Source organism: Rhineura floridana, chromosome 2 (genome assembly GCF_030035675.1).
Source record: "Rhineura floridana isolate rRhiFlo1 chromosome 2, rRhiFlo1.hap2, whole genome shotgun sequence".
Lineage (NCBI taxonomy): Eukaryota > Metazoa > Chordata > Lepidosauria > Squamata > Rhineuridae > Rhineura > Rhineura floridana.
The window spans coordinates 139,461,986-139,484,470 of NC_084481.1; the positions used below are offsets into that span (position 1 = coordinate 139,461,986).

The 22,485-nt window shown below is 41.3% G+C and overlaps 1 protein-coding gene across 11 annotated transcripts in view; it reads right to left on the minus strand.

The window, feature by feature from the left end:
- The window catches only part of NAV2 (neuron navigator 2), a 444,626-nt gene that overhangs the window by 186,110 nt on the left and 236,031 nt on the right, over positions 1–22,485 (minus strand). For all 11 annotated transcript variants that reach the window (XM_061610652.1, XM_061610648.1, XM_061610646.1 and 8 more), the window contains 3 exons: positions 20,034–20,152; positions 16,669–16,777; positions 11,019–11,408 (listed from right to left, as the gene is read on the minus strand). In XM_061610652.1, the coding sequence (XP_061466636.1) occupies positions 11,019–11,408; positions 16,669–16,777; positions 20,034–20,152 (618 nt within the window). The remainder of the gene's footprint in view (positions 1–11,018; positions 11,409–16,668; positions 16,778–20,033; positions 20,153–22,485) is intronic.

The following is a 22,485-nucleotide window of genomic DNA, read 5'->3' on the forward strand; positions in this document are numbered from 1 at the left end:
GTGGCACAAGCAATATCCAGGCACACCTTGCTCACAATGCCTTGTTCTGAGGAAGGACCCCTCCCTCAAAGTGAGTTGTGGTGTTTTAGAGAGGCCTGCTGAAGCACCATCAGTGGCTTCCCTGACTGCAGCAAGAATCCATGGTGAATGGGTAGGTGGGCATGGTAGGCGGGCAGCTGTTGCTACTGCTGCTCCAACAGCTCCAACAACCTTAGTCGCAGCAGGCAGACAAGAAAGTGGTTTGCAGTTAGCCACGCTGGTGGCAACAGCAGGCAGCCTCATGGGCAGTAGATGGGAAGTGGTATCTACCACTCATCTGATCTACCACCTGAGACACATGCTTCATTATAGGGCTGACCTTCCTCACAGATCTTTGGATTGTTAAGTTGAAGGGACATCAACTGATGGCTGGGTGACAGCTCCTCCTTTAGAGTTCATATGTGGATGGGAACTGGGAAGCACCTTCCACCTCCCACTGTTCACATTCAATGTCTTGTACCCTCAAGCTCACTGCAATACATATTTTCCAATATTATAAATTATTATTTATTATTTGATTTATATTCCATCCTTCCTCCCAGCAGGAGCCCAGGGCGGCAAACAAACGCACTAAAAACACTTTAAAACATCATAAAAACAGACCTTTAAATACATTAAAACAAAACAACTTTAAAAACATTTTTTTTAAAAAAAGCTTTCAAAACATCTTAAATAAAAAGGGTTAAAAATATTGTTCAGAAAAAAAGGTTTAAAAAATATTAAAAAGCAATTCCAACACAGATGCAGTCAGGGATAGGTCTCAACTTAAAAGGCTTGTTGAAAGAGGAAAGTCCTCAATAGGCACCGAAAAGATAACAGAGATGGTGCCTGCCTAATATTTAAGGGGAGGGAATTCCACAGGGTAGGTACTGCCACACTAAAGATCAGTTTCCCATGTTGTGCAGAATGGACCTCGATAAGATGGTATCTGCAGGAGGCCCTCAACTGCAGAGTGCAGTGATCAACTGGGTATATAAGAGGTAAGACGGTTTTTCAGGTATCCTGGTCCTGAGCTGTATAGGGCTTTGTACACCAAAACTAGAACCTTGAACTTGGCCCGGTAGCAAATGGGCAGCCAGTGCAATTCTTTCAGCAGCAGGGTGACATGTTGGTGATACCCTGCTCCAGTGAGCAGTCTCGCCACCGCATTTTGCACCAGCTGCAGCTTCCAGACCAATCTCAAGGGCAGCCCCACATAGAGCGCATTACAGTAATCCAGCCTTGAGGTTACCAGTGGACAACCAGTAGTCAGGCTATTCTGCGAACTCAGGAACCACCAATCCACAGTGCCTCCGTCTTGCTAGGATTCAGACTCAGTTTACTGGCCCTCATCCAGCCCACCACCAAGTCCAGGCCAGGGCTGTGGAGTCAGAGTCGGAGTCATGCAATCAGAGTCGGAAGCAATTCTGAGTGGAGTCGGAGTCGGTAGAAATGTACCGACTCCGGCTTCAAAATAAATTTTGATTGACAGTATTTTTAAAATATAAATTCAAAATGTCAAAGAAGCTTCCCATGAAGTCAGCTGTAGTTGAGCATTTCACCATAACTCAAGATGGAAAACATTTTGTGTGTCAGTGCATGACACAGCACCCAGATGAAGACAAATGCTGTGATGCCAAGATCAGCGCATATTCAGGCAGCGATAAAAATGCTCCTATGAGAGCTTCCAATTTAAAAAGACATTTACAGCCCTTTCCAGGGCTGTGGAGTTGGAAGCAATTTTGGGTGGAGTTGGAGTCGGAGTCGGACAGTAGAAAAATAGAGGAGTCGGCGTCGGAGTCGAAGGTTTGGCATACCGACTCCACAGCCCTGGTCCAGGCAGTGGTCCAGGGCTTACACTGCCTCTCCCGATTGAAATGTTACAGAGAAATAGAGCTGGGTATCGTCAGCATACTGCTGACACCTCACCCCAAATCTCCTGATGACCTCTGCCAAGGACTTCATATAGATGTTAAACAGAATGGGCGACAAGATGGTACCCTGTGGCACTCCACAGCACAACTGCCAGGGGGCCGAAAGACAGTCACCCAATGCTATTCTCTGAGAATGACCTTGGAGAGGTCATATTCTGTGAAGCGTCTGACATTCACACACATACCAATGTGGTTCCAGTCAGAGATAAGCAGGTTGCAAAACTGATGTGATTAAATCTGTGTAAAACAGGAATTAATACTGTGGTGAAAAGTCAGATGCCCTGGTATTCCCGATCTCTATGTATGGATGTGAAAGTTGGACAGTGAAAAAAGCGGATAAGAGAAAAATCAACTCATTTGAAATGTGGTGTTGGAGGAGAACTTTGCGGATACCACGGACTGTGAAAAAGACAAATATTTGGGTGTTAGAACAAATTAAACCAGAACTATCACTAGAAGCTAAAATGATGAAACTGAGGTTATCATACTTTGGACACATCATGAGAAGACATGATTCACTAGAAAAGACAATAATGCTAGCAAAAACAGAAGGGAGTAAAAAAAGAGGAAGGCCAAACAAGAGATGGATTGATTGCATAAAGGAAGCCACAGACCTGAACTTTCAAGATCTGAACAGGGTGGTTCACGACAGATGCTGTTGGAGATTGCTGATTCATAGGGTCACCATAAGTCGTAGTTGACGTGAAGGCACATAACAACAAACATACATGAGGTTTGTGTGCATGTATCATCGGCTTGCATTAGGAACTTAGCCATAAGTTGCACATCCAAGTGGAGATGTAGTCTTTTTGCACTGTATTGCTATGAATGGGATGTACTTCTAATGTGCATTCAAATGTAAATCCCAGTCCACATTTTCACCCAACGAGCTGCACATTGCTTGTGTTACACATGAGTAGTACTAGATTTGGCATACTCTTTAAAGAGAAGATGGACATACGCAGGGATATATTGTTTATACTCTCCCTCTAGGGTGCTTGACTGTGTTGATTTTTGGTATCTATGACAAAGCAACTCCCCTGGATGGGTCAGTCCATTTCAGAATAAGCACCTGCGATCTCCTAAGGTTTGCACAGGCATATAAGGTCATAGATATTTTCTGATATTTACAAGCCAAGAGGAATTTGATTCCTTCTAACCTCAAGATACCATAACTGCTGCCTGCCAGAACTTTGCTTGGACAGACCTGGAAGTGAGGCCTTACAAAATTTCCCATGACCCAACATAGATTGGAGAAGGATCCGAGAACGTGGGGCTACAATGATTTATCTTGGCCACTGGGTTTGTTTTCGCTATAACAAATATTTTGGATCTCTTTCCTATCTAGTGGCCAGTAAAAACACAGACACTTGCCATTCTGTAAATGACAGTGGAACATTTGCCAGCTGACAAAAAGGCATTCATACTGTAAAATATTTTCAAATCTCTTGTTATTATCTGTACACAAGACACAGCAAAGTATTTGTACACATTTGTTCTAGCGCATATCTCAGGCTGTTTTCATACTAGCACTTCTCCTCATTTTTAAGTGCCCTTGTCACAGAGGAGGAAACCTTGTTCAAAACTGACAATCCTGGAAGCAACTGTTCATTGCTTCTCAGTTTAAGTCAATGCAAAATGCTTCTGCAAATTAACCTAGGCTAGAGTGTAACTTCTCCTATCTGCCTGATTTATCAGTGGTTTTCCCTCCACCCTCTTGTCTCACAAGATTTCTTGGAAAAGATAACCACATATTTTCCCATCTTAGAGTGTGAGCAGGGGTCAAGCAAGGAAAAGACTGGTATAGTGGAAACATCAGTAGGCAGAGGGTGTTGCAATACTTTTTTAAAACAATTTCTGCTCCACATTTTTTGGAGTAGATGTCATGATCAGAAAGGATGGATACACACACACACACACACACACAGAGAGAGAGAGAGAGAGAGAGAGAGAGAGAGAGAGAGAGAGAGAGAGAGAGAGAGAGAGAGAGAACGGGTACTATTTAGGATCTACTACTAAAAACAAAAGAACTGTCCTGATAGATCAGACCAAAAGTCCATCTAGTTTAGCATTGTTTCCCACAGTGAAATTTTCTGGGTATTCTCAGAGGTCATGAAAGTGATGGCTCTCTCTTCTTGTTTGTCTCCAGGATCTGGTACTCAGAGACAGGTTGTTTCTGAACAAAAGAAACCTGGCATGGGCCACCTATGCACAGTAGCACTTGGTGTGGTGGGGCAGAGCCATGGAGTGTCCAGGGCCAGTCCAAAGTCAGAGTACAAATACAGTCTACAACAACAACAACGGGGTCAGGTAAGAAGCAAGGTCAGAGCAGTCCAAGGTCAAGATCCAAGCAGTCCATGGGCAGAGCAGGGCAAGGGCAAGGCAGGAGGCACATCCAGGGTCAGGTCTGGACTCAACAGGCCAGGTACAGACATCGTGTATAGACATTGTTCCAGACTTCTTCCAGCCTAGCACTGGGGTTTTTATGCTGGAGCTACACCCCAAACCTCAGCTGACTCCTATTAAACACCTGAAGCAAGAACTTTGCTCCTGAAGAGTCCAGGCCTGCAGTCAGGCACTCTTCTGAATGGGCCAAGTTTTCAGCTGGCATTTGAGGTGTTGCCTCTCCCTTGGGCTTGGGACCCATTCAGCCTTGATGTCCAAGGCCAAACTTGCCCCGGGTGCAGAAGGGCCGTCCACAGTCTTATCACAAGACCCTGGCTCCTCACCCTCAAATGCAGCCTGACCCAGGGCTGGGTCCAAGACAGGAGCCTCCTGGTCTTCCTCTGATGAGGAATCCCCCGATGCTGAGACCTGACAGAGCTGCCCTCTTGACACCAGCATCATCGTAGCTTACATAGGCAGTGCTGGGATAGAGAAGGGCAGCACCACACTCAGGACTGGCTGGACACACCAACAGAATCAATCTGGTGCTCCCACTATCTGCATCTGCACATCCACAGCTCTGACCTTGCTGCCACCCTATCCCACCCCTGCACCTTCTAGGTAAGCTGCAGTCATGCCAGTGTCAGGAGGGTGGCTCTGCAGCTCTACCACACAACACCATACGCTACTGCCTGTGTGATTACAGGTATGATTCTCCCCTTCAAGCATGACACATGATGGATATGTTGAAAATACACTTGCTGCATACAGAGTGAAACACATATGAATGTTTCTTTGGGTATATCTAATTGTACAGATGACAGCAGCCTATATTATTTCTGTTGCACTGGGAAATATGGCTTCCTCGGTTTTCTTGTACGTTATCGACATCCAAAAGCCATGTCTCATGAAACTGATGTTACAGAAACATCTGTTTACACTGTAGACAACACAAGTCCAGCATTGTTAGGTGCCTGCATTGTTCAGTAAGGCAACACCCTTCCCCTAGAGGCAGAACAGCTTATGTCCCATAACACTTTTTGGGATTATATTCAAAAGTGTCATTGCAACACAGTACTGGAATGCTGACTTCCTTTGGGGCAAACATTAATATGATCTTACACTCAGATTATAAAGTCCAAAATCAACACTGCTGGGATTGAGTTTCCCACTTCCACTACAATAGCTTGATTCAAATGCTTCTAAGCAAGTATGGTGTTTGTTTATCCCCAAACACTAGCAACTTCATATTCAGTCATTAATCTAATAGACTTGCCAATGTATATGAGTAACAATTAATCTGTCATTGTATGAGTTACAAAGCCAGAGAGAAGGAATCTAGCTTGGCTGGCCACTGATGGAGTGCTGGACTATACAGACCTTTGGCCCAATCTAGCAAAGCAATTCACATGTGGAGTATATAATTATTTATCTGTGTCTGTTAATGTTTAACCCACAAACCTTTTCATAAGCACATGAGATAACTGTTAAAAGTTATACCTCCTATTTAACACTGTATCATTTACAAAAACAAATCAAAGCCCACACAACGAGATTATATGTGCTATTTCAGTTAAATAAGTAGGGATACATATGTACAGTAGTGTTGTTAACTAGAATGTCCAATAGATGTACACCGCCCTGAGAGCTTTCTGCTATAGGGCGGTCTAGAAATGTAATTAAATAAAATAAAAATAAATAATCACTACTTGGAAAAGATCAACTGTGTTTCCATCTTTTCATGTATGCTAGTTTTATTTCTCTTCAGTAAAGTGCACAGCAAACTGTTCAACCTAAATACTTGCATTTATTTACTCACGAGATTTATATCCTTCCCTTCTAATACATTCATATCAATCACAGCAGCTTGCATTAATCAAACACCCTAACAGAACAACAATACACAAATTAAATAATAGAAAAATGGAAACATGTTAACTACTAGTGTCTGCTGATGTATTACTGAACACTAAAGTCAGACCATGGTGTTCCCAATCTCTATGTATGGATGTGAAAGTTGGACAGTGAAAAAAGCGGATAAGAGAAAAGTCAACACATTTGAAATGTGGTGTTGGAGGAGAGCTTTGCGGATACCACGGACTGTGAAAAAGACAAATATTTGGGTGTTAGAACAAATTAAACCAGAACTATCGCTAGAAGCTAAAATGATGAAACTGAGGTTATCATACTTTGGACACATCATGAGAAGACATGATTCACTAGAAAAGACAATAATGCTAGCAAAAACAGAAGGGAGTAAAAAAAGAGGAAGGCCAAACAAGAGATGGATTGATTGCATAAAGGAAGCCACAGACCTGAACTTACAAGATCTGAACAGGGTGGTTCATGACAGATGCTCTTGGAGGTCACTGATTCAAAGGGTCGCCATAAGTCGTAATCGACTTGAAGGCACATAACAACAACAGTAGTATCTGCAGCTCAGTAATAACAATCAACAATTGCAATGTTGGATCTACTGTTTATAATTATGCTCTGCAGGCAAGCCACCAGTTAGGTAACAGTATACGGTAGAAACAGCAATGCTGAACTTTCTATCTGTTTCTGTTCCTGATAGTTACAAGTAAAAAAATAGGAAACTGAATTTCTACCTTTCAGTAATGCGTTTGCTGAACTCTTTCAAATACAGTATATTAAGAAACTCATCCACCACTAGATGGAGCTACAAGCAAACAAAAAAGTAAAACATCTACAAAGTTTAGGATTCTGTCACTGCAAGTGCATGTTAAAAGCTATCCTAATATATAAAAAGACAACCATCTGTGCGAAGGCTACAATTTTCTCTATGTCATTCATTTCTATTAAGACAAAGAATTGTAGCTGGAAAAGATAATATGATAGGTTACTATGCTGGGAACTACTACAAGTTTTTGTGATTCTGAGACAACAAAGATAAATCAACAAAACTCTTCTAAGCATGAGTGAGAGAATATTCTTGACAGTTCATATCATGCCTCTCCAGGATCACTTTACTCTCACTTGAAAAGTTTACACTTTTCCAGTTTACACTTCCCTAAACAAGTTCGCTGCCTGAGAAATCAAGACTCTCTTTACTACCTATGGATCTCCAGATGTTGCTGAATTATAACTCACATCAGCCACAGTTAGGATGGCCACCTCTATTTTATATTTTCCAGTTTCCAATAAAGGACTTATTCCTGTGAGCACTTCTTGAGTTTGGATACCCAATAGAAAAGAGCATTGGAATATGTCATAGATATGATTTGCTGGCCTTGAGCCAGGTTCAAGATCCTTGTATTAATTTACAAAACCCTAAACAACTTAGGTCCTGGATATCTTAGGGACCGCCTGAACCCTTACATCCCAGCTCAGTCACTGAGATCTTCTGCAGGAGATCGAGTTGGCGAGGCTCATTTAATATCGACACAAAATCAAGTCTTCAGTATCATCTGCCTAGTTCTCTGGAATGCTCTGCCAACAGAGATTCAGCAAGTGCCTTCTGTTTTAACTTTTAAGAGCTTGCTGAAAACCTTTCTGTTTCACCAGGCTTATGCAAGCAATTAAGAACATGCTTTTTTTTTTTTTTTTTTGCAACAACTGACCTTTGTTTTTATTGTATTTGTAATGTTTGCTTTTTAAATTCTGTGGTGGTGGTGGTGGTTGTAAACATGTTGTAAACCGCTTTGACGTTTTTAACAAAATAGCAGTATACAAATATTTTTATAAATAAATAAGTGAACATACTATGTGGTGTGTACAGTTTGAATGTAACAAAACATATGTACATTGTGTTTTCAAATTACCCAGATTTGAGAGCTACCTGTGGATATTCAGTGCAATAGCCAATGTTCAACTTAAAAGTCAATGAGTTAGGAAAAGCATAAGATAGAATTATTATTCATGCCCATGGTCTTTACTTCACAACCAGAATATGTTCATCTTTTAAATTATATTCATGAACTGAAGTTTTTCTGGTCAAAGCGTGTTCCCAACTCCCCCAGTGCCCAAGTGCATATTTCCTATGTAATTAAATGGAATGTGCATATGTACATATTTTCTTGACTGAAGACATTCCTTTGATGAAAAGATTTTAAAACCATTAAAAAAAACTTCTTGGAAAAAATACATTCCAAAAGCAGTTTCAACTGAAGGTCATTTGCCTTCTAAATATTAGCACAAGAAACACTGACAAACATAGACACACTACTTTATTTGCAGAAACATAGGACAGGCAAGTTATGCATTTACTAGAACACTGGGCGATAAAGGGTTCTTTTCATAATCATTTCCTAAACCTTTCACAGGATAGCATTTTTTTTTTTTACAATATGCCTTTGAAATTGCCAGAGTTAAAATGAGTAGTCTCACATTCAAAATGTTTCGGGTATGAGCCAACCTAAATGAGACACCAGGAGATCCATGCTCATATTTGCCATGGGCTTGAAGTTGCTTTTAGATCAAAACAGTCATGGGGAAGATTCAACCAGAGAAGTAGTGCTGGAGAAGAGGCATTTAATCCACTCCTCTGCACTGTCTATCTTGGTGTATCTGCAGCAGTTTATATTTCTGTGGGATTGGCACATATCACAACCTTGGACAAGATGGTAATTTCAACACAAAAATCCCCTCTATAGAGGAATCAGGCAGCATTTGACTCCATTATATAAGGTTTTCAGCATACACTGAGATTAGCTAATTGCCATATATCTGGCACTTGGAAAGAATTTTATTTCAGATAAGATTGGAAAGAGATCCTGAGGAGTTTTTGCCCTTTTGTTTATCTTGGGAGATTGATTTGACCCATCAAAACTGTTATAAACTATTTCCTGAATCAAACATACACTTCATTTGCACTTGCTCTCTGCTTATGAAATCAGATGGCCATGGGCTCGTCTGTATTTGGGAGAGCAGGGGAGGAGAGGCAGATAAGGATGGCGTGGATGACATTCAATGCATGGAGAGCCCAGTTTAAAGATTAGATTTTTAGGAGCTCTCCTGGTCCTACAGACCCTTTAAAGAGTCACCAGCATTTTCTACACTGTTTTCTTGACATTATTTTTTTTAACCTATACAGGGTGTATATAAATAAATAAAAAAGTTCAGAAAACAGGCTAGAGATATACCATACCGAAAGATATATTTTTCTGATAAATGTTTCCTTTTTTTTAAAAAGGAATACTACATTTTTTTGACAAAATGCTTCACTCATGGCCTATCAAAACATACTCAGAATCTTTCCCTACAAATAGATAAACAATATGTTGTGCATGGAATATCTTCCCACATAATGATAATCTCCTGCATTAATCTGGCAGCATTTAGATTTTTCACAGAATTCTGAAAAAGCTGTTGCTGAACCAAGAGTAGAATGATGCACCTCCTTGTGGTGACAGGGAATGGTGCAGCGGCTCTCTGCTTTTAGACTCCTACTAAAACACAACACACTCCTTTACCATGTTGGGGTCTATCATAAACCCTCAATTGGCCAGTTTTCAGTTGCTCTTGCTAGTGCATGAGGAATATGGGCTTTGCCACATATATTAAGAACCCCCAGTCTTTAAAAGGTGGATATGAGAAATAAGCTAAACATATGAAACAAATGAAAATTAGTTTAGGAACCAAATATTCTACGGTATCTTTTTGCCTTTGCTTTAGATTAGAGAGTCATGAGCCTGATGTTGTTGGAAACAGACAAGATTATACTAATGAGATAGAGCTTGTATAGCTAAGGCAGAGGTGTTAAACTTGATTCCACCATTATAGATTGTGAGAGCTCTAAATGTTTATGAAATGCAGACAATTTGTGCAAACTGTCTGAAAGATGGCATGGTCGGTGCCATAAGTTGAGAAAATTCAGGCAGGCCTATTAAGAAATGGCAGAGAAACACTGCCATTAAACTATATTCTTGTCAAACAGAGTCTCTTGAGCTTTAGTGTTCTCCTAACCTGCAGAAGAAGATTGGGGCTGAAAGACTAAAAGAAATAATTGGTGCACGGAGGCCAAGGTGTAAGTCCTGCAGAAGGGCCTGCAGAACATGTCAACTGTTTACATGGCATAGAAGTTGAGGCCAAATACCTTAACATATAATTTCCGGGCTTTTCTTTTTGGCACATGAGTTGCTGCCTTAACCTAATGAAAAACGTTAGGTTTGTTTTTATAAACATTTTGTAACAAAAGCATACACAGCCAATAATGGTGTGTAGGATCACAACACTGTTGCGGTCCCTGAATACGAAGGTGGAATGAGTAGTAAAGGTGCGAAGGGACAAGGAACAAAAACAAATGCAATAAGAAAAGTTAGTTTGATGATGCCGCCAGGAGCTAAGCCTCTTCAGCTACAGTTGGCTAAGAAGGTGTATGTGGAGTGGGCTGAATCAGGCAGGATGCACAGAGGGCTGCTTGGAGCACAAAGAATGTCATAGACTATGTGGTTTTTAGTAGACATTTCATTATAAAACTATTTGTGTTAGTTTTATGTTCTATGTTTGTGAAAACAGCTGAAGTATCAGGTCTAGCAGCCCAGAGATGTACTTCAGTATGCTGTGATAACCAAACAGCTTGCTTAAAACAAGCTGTTTGGTTAACACAGCATGCTGAAGTCCATCTCTTCAAAGAGGATTTTAATTATTATAAAATGTTGGCTCAAAAGAAGGGTATAATGTAATTTTATTAAAAAAATTAGCAGCCTTGAATGTACTTACCCACTTGTAATGTCATCAGTCCTTATGTTTTTCCCCAGAACATCTCCATCACTCATATAACCCGTAGCATCCATGCTGATTCCTTCAAGATCTATTTCATCACCTCCTTTGTCTGAGATATCCACATGACAAACATTACTGCCCCGTGATGCTAGCTGTCTTCTCAAAGGAGCTGAATACATGTAACGTCCTGATTCTGCATTGATGAACCGGCTGACATTAGCTCTTGGAGGATATCCATTGCCCACTGATGGAGCATCACCTGCTTGAAGACGGGGACTAGACTGCCCAAGTCTCCATGATAAGGGTGTTGGCCTTCCCGTCAAACTAAGAATACTGCGTCCGCTTATTTCAGTGGTAACATTGGTATCAAAGGTGGTCTCCAACGTGCTTCAAAGAATAAGAAATTAAAATTATACTGAATATTTACAATCAATTAGATTTCAGGCAAAAATGGAAATGTCTTTTATCAAGATACCTGATGTCTTTAATGAGTAGCAAGGTTTTTTTCCCTGTTGTTACAATTACAAAACGGGGAAGAGGAAAAACAGTACTATGGATAAAGCTGACACTAGATTCAGGTAAGGGCACCTGTTAGTGGCCCATTTATAACCCGTGCATGTGTTATAATATGATCGCACCATAATACATAATAGCCCTAAACCATGTGTGGGGAATCTTTGGTCCTCCAGATTATCCTGAACTACAACTCTCATCTTCTCTGGCCATTAGCCATGCTTGCTAGGACTGATAGGAGTTGTAGTTCAGCAACATTAGAGATCCAAGGTTTCCCACATCTGCCCTACACAATTTTAGACAAGCCTCACCTAAGTTGCATTATATATCTATACCGTTCCATGTTGTTCTTGTTCAAAAATGATGCAAGCCTGCATAATCCTACCCATCTTCAGACTGCTCAGTGATGCTCATACCATTTCAACATAAGGTACACCTATAGTTGGTTAGCATGGGCTGTCACTGAAAGTGGGCAGACCTGTATTGACATGGATGGTCCATACTATCATTACTGAACAAATTAAACTATGTCTAACCATTGTTCTAACTAGTTATGTAGAATTAAACCTGACTATGGTGGTGGCTTTTCATCTAAGACAGAGGACTCTCCCAATCAGCTTTTCAACTAGAGATGCCAGGGATTAAATCTGGGATCTTCTGCACTGAAAGCATGTACTCAACCAATGAGCATCCTCTCCAATATCTTCCTCACAGGCCAACTTTGACAGTTGGGCAGGACCACCCACTTGTCATTTACATGACATCTTAAAGCCATCAGGTGATACAGACCTGTCCAAAAGTTTAAAGGAGATTACAGCAACCTCCTTTGAAGACATACTTTAAGCACCAATCAGCTGACTGGCACTGGGAGCATGCCTTCACAGAGGCTCCATGTAATCAACAATCAGCTGATCATCAGTTACAGGAAGCTCCTCTGAAATCTCTGAAGAGGAGAAAACGCTCCTAAAAATGGAGCATTTTCCCCTCTGCAGAGAAAGTACCTTGTATTCAAAGCGCTTTCTCCAGACCCAACAATCTGCTGATTGTCAGTGCTTGCAAAGAGCTCTGTGATGCACTTCAAGCCCCTATAATTAGCTGACAGTCAGGGCTTGGAAGCTCCTTGCACCATCTTTTTGACCCAGCTGTCAGGTGTAGTGCATGTGGCCGTGACTTGGCAGCCTAAAATGTTAGGCCTAATTAGGGCCACAGGACAAGGTTCTCCACCTCTATTATAAAGGAATGCAACATAAAGAGTGATGTAAATATTTTTAAATATATAGGACTCATTTTAACCTTTTTTTGCTGAAATTAATAACTACATTGAACTCCAGCCTAATCCATTTCCCTTTTCAGGCTTATTCTGCTTAAATATAAATATTTTATTTTACAGATCTTTGGGCAAAACAATTCTAAGTTGCAGTCTTTATTTTCAATGAGTCCTTTGTGATCTATAACAATGAAAGAACATAAATATATTTGAATTTACAACCTATAATATTACTCCCAAGATGGAGGCAGGCATTTAGTCAAAGTTTTCATCCTTGCTGAAGGAATCCTGCAGGCAACATATTTGAGCAAAACATGCTTCATCACTGAACCAAAGTGACATCTTTGCATCTCTCAAGAAAAGAAATAAATTCCCACAACATTTTAGATTTATTCACTATTGCATTTTTTTTTAATGTGGAGGTCAAAAAAGGGAGCTTGAACTCCTAATGTTAAAATATGGTGTGCTGGTTGATTAACATTCATAAGACATTCATAAGATGTCACGTTCTTATGATTTTAGCTTAAATTAACATTTAGCTAGAATGCTAATTTGATCAACAGAAAATTGGACTAAATATATACAGTGGGTTGGATTCAATGATCCTACGAGTGAAGGCAATTTCTGCTGATTCCACAGCAGTGCCCTGTGTCCCCGGATAATCTTCTCCAGAGTGTTGAAGGACCCCTTGAACTGTGTAATAGGTGATGCAGGAAGATGCAGAGAAAATTGTCTTCACCAGATTGTCAGTGCTTTTGTAAATGGAACAGCTGCTCTGGTCCCAATCCGCTGTTTTAAGGTTGCTTGCACGAAGATCCAAGTATACTTGAACAGTTTATATTTGTTTGTGGATGTCTACTGGCTGCAGTCTTTCTTTAATTAACCAGAAAACATTATGCTATTCTTCCATCATTTTTCCATAGTTACTGCTTGAAAAGAGGAACATATGAATCTGACTTACACCATGTCAGGCAACTGATCCATCTAGTTCAGTTTTGTCTTGTGGTGGTGGCTGTCCAGGATTTCAGGCAGGAGTCTTTCCCAGCCCCACGTGGACATGCTGAAGGTTGAACATGGGGCATTTTACATGCAAAGCATTTTCTTTACCACTGAACTATGGGTCTTCCTGATTTATTTTGTGGTTGATTTTATTTCCTAGATACATAACATATACTATAGGTGCACTGAAACATACAAAATGGCTGCATTCAGATTATCAATTAGAACAATAACTATTCTACAGGGTTCTGAGCAAGTCTAAGGACTACTGAAAAAACCCCACCCTGGACCTATTGGTTTGCGACAATTACTGACCGGTTGCAAATACCCCCTTCTTATGGAAGATGATTCAGAGGGTTGTGGCGCAGCAATTGCAAGTACTCTTGGATGAAACAGATTATCTTGACTCATTCCAGTCTGGGTTCAGGCCTGGTTATAGGACTGAATCGGCCTTGGTCGCCCTGATGGATGACCTTTATCAGGAGAAGGACAGAGTGCGACCCTCTTACTCTCATTTGATCTCTAAGTCGCTTTTGATAGCATTGATCATGGTATACTTCTGGGCCGACTTGGTGAGAAGGGAATTGGAGGCACTGTTTTACAGTGGTTCCAGTCCTATCTCCGAGGTTGTTTTCAGAGAATAGCATTGGGTGATGGTCTTTCGGCCCCCTGGCAGTTGTGCTGTGGGGTGCCGTAGGGTACCATCTTGTCCCCCATGCTGTTTAACATCTATATGAAGCCCTTGGGAGCAGTCATCAGGTGATTTGGGGCAAGGTGTCAGCAGTACGCTGATGATACCCAGCTCTATTTCTCTGTAACATTTCAATCAGGAGAGGCCATGCAAGCCCTGGACCGCCACCTAGACTCGGTGGTGGGCTGGATGAGGGCCAATAAACTGAGTCTGAATCCTTGCAAGACGGAGGCGCTGTGGGTTGGTGGTTCACGAGTTCGGATGATTGGGCAGTTGCCTGCTGTGGATGGGGTCATACTCCCTCTGAAAGAGGAGGTCCATAGTCTGGGGGTGCTCCTGATCCATTTTTGTCGCTAGAGGCCCAGGTGATCTCAGTGGCTAGGAATGCCTTTTACCAGCTTTGGCTGGTAAGACAGCTGCGGCTGTTTCTGGACTGGGATAGCCTGACCATTGTGGTCCACCCACTGGTAACCTCAAGGCTGGATGACTGTAATGCGCTCTATGTGGGGCTGCCCTTGAGGTTGCTCTGGAAGCTACAGCTGGTGCAAAACATGGCGGTGAGACTGCTCACTGGGGCAGGGTATCGCCAACATGTCACCCCGCTGCTGAAAGAATTGCACTGGCTGCCCATTTGCTACCAGGCCAAGTTCAAGGTTCTAGTTTTGGTGTACAAAGCCCTATACAGCTTGGGGCCAGGATACCTGAAAGACCATCTTATCCCTTATATACCCAGTTGATCACTGCACTCTGCAGGTGAGGGCCTCCTGCAGATACCATCTTATCAGGAGGTCCATTCTGCACAACATAGGAAACAGACCTTTAGTGTGGCTGTACCTACCCTGTGGAATTCCCTCCCCTCAACTATTAGACAGGCGTCATCTCTGTTATCTTTTCAGTGCCTATTGAAGGTCTTCAACAAGCCTTTTAAGTTGAGACCTTGTCCCAGTCTGTGCCTGTGTTGGAATTGTTTTTTAATATATTTTTAAACCTTTTTTAAAAAAAGGTGTTTTGAAAGCTTTTAAAAATGTTTTTAAGATGTTTTGTTTTAATGTATTTTAAAGTCTGTTTTTATGATGTTTTAAAGTGAAGCTCACTGGGTGACCTTGGGCCAGTCACTGCCTCTCAGCCTCAGAGGGAGGCAATGGTAAACCCCCTCTGAATACCGCTTACCATGACAACCCTATTCATAGGGTCGCCATAAGTCAGGATTGACTTGAAGACAGTCCATTTCTTTTCTTTTTTTCAAAGTGTTTTTAGTGCTTTTGTTTGTCACCTTCGAGAAGCTCCTGCTGGGAGGAAGGGCAGGATATAAACTGAATAAATAAATAAATAAGGACTCCATGGAAATTGTCAATAATCATAGTAAGCCGTATTAATTTAAACTTGAAAAGGAAAACTGATGTGTTGGAGGTTCCTAAGTGCAGGAAGTAAATTAACTGAATTTGCCAGGCAAATGTTCAAGTGGTGAATTTATTTGAGATCTTTTCCTAAGAGGTATCCAGCAGAGTCATACTAGCTGTTGAATGTGTTTGGAAGTCATATTTCTCCCCAAACCTTTTGCTGAACACTTAAATTGGCAATCTCCCTGACTGCTCAGTGTAATAACAGTTGTTGTTTTTAAAACCTCTGAAGCATTATTGGAGAGTCCGAAATGCTGCTTTTCTTTCCAAAAAGTGTACACATGTATATCACTAAAAAAAATGACAAGGCTTTGTTTGTCCAAAGACCAGGTAGGAATTCACGGTATGCACCTTATCAAACTGGTCACATGCAGTTCAGCAGCTTGTTTACACACAATATTGTACATCTGGTAAAAATGCACTGAAGTTTCTCATGAGCAAGTTTAAGTAACATTTTAAGTAGTAACCTTTGCACATTTCTATTCAAACATCACCTAAAGTATTTAACAAGCATTTCTCCGGGGTTAGAATTCTATTTACAGCATTCTCTCTGGTTTTCTCCAATAGCAAGATGTACTCTTCATCATCTTAAGACAGTTCAAAATCTGGGGTTTCAGTTTTAAAGAGAACATAGCACAATACATGCTTAGTCCAGGAATGCCTGCCATTATCACTCTTAATCATTTCTCAAGGGCAAAAACAGACAGAGTCAAGGACATGCAAGACAGGCCCACACAGTTCTTCTGTTTGAACAGAGAAGCAATTCACAAGTCTCACCTGTGAGAAACCTGGGTTCCTCGTAAGCTTGACATGGTCTCCTCCAAGTTTTGTCGAAGATCAGCTATATTCTTGACAGTTCGCAATCGGCGAGCTTCTGGATCTTCCCCTATAGCAGAATGTAATTTTTGGGGGGGGAGGAAGTAACTAGAAAGAACCATCTTTTTATGGCTTCAAGCCAAATGCAATTTCCTGCTTTTATAGTTGTTAATACCCTGAACTAAATACTATATTGGCTTCAGTTTTTTATCAGATGGGTGCCTAACATTAATGTACAATACCACATTATTGATTTTACAAACATCCACACAACTCCTACAATAACCCAGTTTAAACTGTTTAACATATTAAAATATTACTCTTGTTACTGACAAAGTTACTGTTTCTAGTCATATTATCAATCAGCTAACTGTTAAAGCAAATGCTCAGTGTGTTTCAGAAGAATATGGAAAGGGGTGATAAAGTTTGTAGTTAGAAAGTTTTAGTGATCTATCTTGGGGATTAAAAGTGTTAATCTTTAAAATGCTACAAGACTCCTTGGTCTTGGAAAATTCTTATTCTTCCTTCACTTTTATAATACATTTTCTTGTGCAATTAAGAAGACATCTTACCAGCATACCTTTCTCACATTTTGAACTTTGTATTAAAATGCATTGTATCTGAACATTTTATAACAATGAACTTTTGAACAGCAAATTAGTGTTTTTAAAAACTGAGAGGACAGCACTGTTAAATCATGGAATGAATCACAGATTAAAAGCAAAACATCATTTTCTTGTGTTCATTAATGTAAGGAAAGCCTGAATTTATAATAACGTAACTTATTTGATCTGATGAAGGAACCCCAAGATGCCATGAGAGAGTTTGTCCCAAGGTAGTTTTATCATTTCTATGGATTCAGAAGCTCATTCATTCTCTTATACTGCTCCATCTCTCTCTCCACCCTCCCTCAATATTTTGTTAGTGATCTACAGTACAGAAAACTGTCTACTGAATGGCACTAACCATCTGTCTTTGTGCAACTATTGTTCCAGTTCTCATGCCGTTCAATCACAAACTATAGCGTATTCAAAATAAACATTTCCAGTTTTGATGACAAAGGACCAGTATAAGTTAGCTATTATTTGCCATTTGTAGATGTGTAACTCAGGTTTGGAAAATAGCCGGAGGCACCACTGTATGGGAAATGTGTATCTTTCCTTACTGCTTATGCAGATATGTGTTTCTATATGTGCAGATGGAATACCTATGAGCAAACAAGGTGTTAGAACAGTCCCAGGATCAGTTTATCTATTTCTCAATCTAACCAGTCCACCATGACCTAATGTGTGGAGGGTGCATGCAACAATCCAAGTTCATATCAAATGAAACAAACAGAACCATTGCAAACCTCCAGACGTCCCAGCTGTCTGGTACCAAAAAGCCACAATGAATAACAAAGTAAATATTCTGACGGATGCTCAGAATGGACTTTGATTAATCTCCAGCAACAGGGTGTTGACTAGCTAGCAGCCACCCACTGAGAACCTCTCTGTGTACCTAATCTAAAGTCATACAAGAAAAGGCTACTGCCAATTAGTTCTGTAGGGCTCATCTTGTACAATTATGAGTACCTGCTGCATCAGAAATGAGGAACTGAGTAATTAGGGTCCCCTAAGTCCCTGGAAAAAAACACCAAAAACAAACTAGTGTTGTGCTCAAAGTCATTTCACAGAGGCATTGTACGTCAATATGTGGGGAGGGAGGGGGATGGCCTCGGAGGTTTGAGCAAAGTGTCACCTATACACTGATTGATTCCCAGCTCTATTTATCTGTAATATCTGAATCTGCATGTCCTAAACCTGTACGCAGTTATAATTTGGATGAGAGCTAATCAACTGTGACTGAATCCTGACAAGGCGGAGACCCTATGGATAGATGATTCCCAGGTCCGGAAATTGGACTGGGTACCTGTCCTGGACAGGGGTGCACTCTTTCTGAAGAAGGAGGTGCAAAGTTTTGGGATGCTCCTAGATCCATTGCTGTCACTAGAGCAGAGCAGTAGTGGCCAGTGGGGCTACGTTGCTGACCTGGCTTCCTAACACTGCCTGCACCGCGCCAAGCTGCCTTGCAACTTCCTCTCTTGGTGACAGGCAGTGGCATATGGCATTGGGATGCCAGATCACCAATGCAGCCCCACCTGCACTGCTCCACCAGGCCTAGGTGATCTCAGTGGCTCAAATTGCCCATTACCAACTGATTCACCAGCTATGACCATTCCTGGACAAGGATAGCCGTACTACAGCAGTCCATGCACTAGTAACCATGATTTACTGTAATGTGGACTATGTGGGGCTATCCTTGTGCCTGATTCAGAAGCTTCAGCTAGTGCAAAACCCAACTGATGAGGGAGCCCTTGCAGGCCATTCCTTGACCAGTAGATTGCCACTTGGTGACAACATGGAAGCAGGCTCTCTTGGTGGTTGCACCTATCCTTTGCACTGCCCTTCCCTAGGTGTTTCAAGTGGCAGAGAGTCTTATTTGAATGTATGTGTGTATATACATCTATATATCCTTTTTTTAAAAAAATTATACATCCACAACACAAACATAAAACATAAAACAAAACATATAATGACAAAAGATTAAGTAGACAAATGAGTATATTATGGGGTAAAGGGAGACAGTTTAAGAATTAAACTAAAATAACTCTTTTATATTATTTTATTGCTGGATAGAACAATAGAACAATATTTCTATTGTTTTCCCTGCTTGACCTGGTTGAATTGCTAGTGACCAGGTTCTCAACTGTCTCCTAGGAGAGACAGGTATGAATTCCAAAAGCGGGCACATCGATCTGACACTTGTGGATCATCATAGTCAATAAAGGAAATACATTCTTAACAAGTTTTATTAAATGAGTCTGTGGTTTTATGATGAATTTATAGTTTTTCTGATTATGTTTTATATAAACCACATAGAGATGTATTTTTTATTTTAAGTGGTATATACATTTTATAAATAAATAAATAAATAGGACTCCCACTGCTTGCCATGGTTGTACAAAGGATTTTAATATATAAATAAATAAAAGATAGAGAAGGGGCGGAAGCTTCTGCTTTTGGACATTCATTTTAAGTCCCCCACCCCCTAAATTTTAAGAATTTCCCCAGCCCATCGCCCCAAAGTGGCTCCCCACTTTTGCAGCCAAAGAACAGGACCACAAAGGTTAGGAAAGCTCTATTTGCCCAGCAGCAAAATATACACTCACACTAACCTTCTTTCCACCACAGAGGGAGATAGTGGTACCTATTGATCTCATTTATCCCATGCATTATTCCTCTGCGTTAACACAGTCAACCCACTGAATGCATCCCATGTCTTACCAGAAAGATCTTCTAGAATAGGCTGTCCTGTTTTAGTGTGAGGAGCAGAATCCATGCTTGTGCTCACCCCTCCAGTGCTAGGCTCAGCCGTTACATTCCCTTCATTGTCTGTCTGGGACCTTAAGTGCAAAAAAGTGAGACAGAAATGTAGTCATTTATATGCCAAAAAAGAATTCCAGCGCCAATAAAACTGTACTTGCCATCTTGCATTGTGTCCTTGTGATGTTCCTATATATTAGTGTATATATGGTAAGTGCTGGTTGTTTAGAGTATACATGGTAAGTAGTGAAAGAGGAGGGGGAGTGAATGGGCAATAGAATGCTTGATGATTGGCTGAATGTTTAAAATGGCTGACAGTATAAATGAAAGGATGACAGGTAAATCTGGGGGAATGTGAGGTGGTGAATTGTGGAATCTAGGGGGAGAAGAGAAAGAGTGGATTGCTTGGTGGGGTTTGAGAGAGTTGTTTGCCAGGAGAGCGTGAAGAAGGAGGGAGGTGGAGTTCGGATTAGTATTGAGTAAAACCATATGCTTATGTGCCTTAAGAAGAAATCTTGTTAATCTTGTTAGCTTTGTTATCTTTAATAAATACTTAATTTGGTTTACCAAAGGCCTGATCCTTGGCTGGGGTTTCACAGACCAGAAGGGAGGGTAAGGTAATGACCAAGGCTGAAGGGGAACTGTAACAAATGGTGGCAGCGGTGAAGAGAGTAACAATACCAGTATTCAGAGTCTCTGGGAATACTAGTATTGGGACGTTACTGGTGGTTGCCTAGCAGGGGGATCTGCTGAGATCTGTGCTAGAGCGGGGAGAGAAATCATAAGAGAGAGCGGTCCGGACTGGTGGAGTCCCTGGTGGTGCCTAGAGACAGGCAGTAACCACGAGCAGGTAGGAACCTGACAGGGAGAGCCAGGGAAGGAGCGTCACAGTCCTCTCCCCAGGATACACTAGCAGACTGACTTTACATAATTCATTAGTCCCATGTTGAGCTATGTCCTAGAAATGGAAACAAGCACTCAACTATAAGAAAAAAATGAAATATTCACTGTCAAATACAGGCTTTGCAGACCCTCAGACTGGCTTTTCCAGTACCTTCAGTTTCAAATTAAGTATTCAGTCTGGTCAGCAATGGATGGTTCAAAACCCAACCATTGCTGATGACAAGAGAGCCCATGCTATGGAATAAAATGCAGGTTGTTAATGTCAGCTTTTTTTCTTTCCTTTTATGCTTATTTCTTCCATTTGAATCCTGCCTTTCCTGCAAGTTATATAGTGTTTTAGGTCTGTCATAAAAAACAACAGTTGACTTCCTAGTTTTTATCTATAACCCCTCTATGAATTCTCATTCTGGAGTTCTGGGGCTGACTGACCCAGGATGGCCACCATACGGCAGCTACTGTAATGGTTAACCAACTGTGTGAAGTGGCTCATCATGTGATTTGGATGATTTTCTCCCCAGTTGGGTGGTGATGAGAACATATTCTTGCGTAGGAACCATAATGAAGGTGCCTTATTTACATATTCACTGCCATGTGAGGGATGCGAAAAAAAGCTAGGACTCCTCTTGATGCAAAGTTAAGCAGACGGCTTATTTTCATTAACACATTAACTAGAGAATGATATATGCTGAGAAGGCATATTCTAATTATGAGTATTCCTATATATTCTTATTTGTAGAAAGGTTTGATATATCTTCTGCAGGCAAGCAAACTGTGTCCTTGAAAGAAGGCAAAGGATCTGAAAAGTCACGTCTAGATATTGTTTCATTCACAGTCCTGTAAGTACATTACACACTTTGTCACATTCAGACTTCACAAGAAACTATACTTCCCCTTAGGCTTGTGTTGATCTATTCTGCTCCTCTAATGAAGCCAAACAAGAAGGAGACTGGAAGCTTTCACTTCCAATTTCAATTAACCACAGTAGTTAATCTTAATTATAGTTTGTTGCACCAGGCACCATATACTCAGAGGCACATGTTACCAAATTCTTCCAAACTATACAGGAAGTGGATTGGACTGTGAAAGACCAACCCAAATTGTGTTTGCATTTTTACAAATTTGCAGGGCAGTACAATCTACAGGGCTGGCTCCAGGCATGCCGGGGCCCTTGGACACCAGCCTGCCCCGGGCCCCTCCATTCCCCTTCCGTGATCCACGGCAGGAGCCGCAGATTGCAGGACAGGAGCTTCCGAGCCGCCCGCCATCCCCCTGCTTCACCTACCTTTCTCTGCTGTTTTTTACAGCTGCGCACACTACGTGTGCAGGGTTGCCATCAATCAAGATGGCGGCCGAGGTTTCCGTAAGGGGCTGAAGCCTATGCCGCCATCTTGGTTGATGGCACGCACGCGCACACATTGCTGCCATCAGCCAAGATGGCAGCAGAGGCTTCAGCCCCTTATGGAAACCTCAGCCGTCATTTTGATTGATGGCAACCCTGCGCGCACTGCAA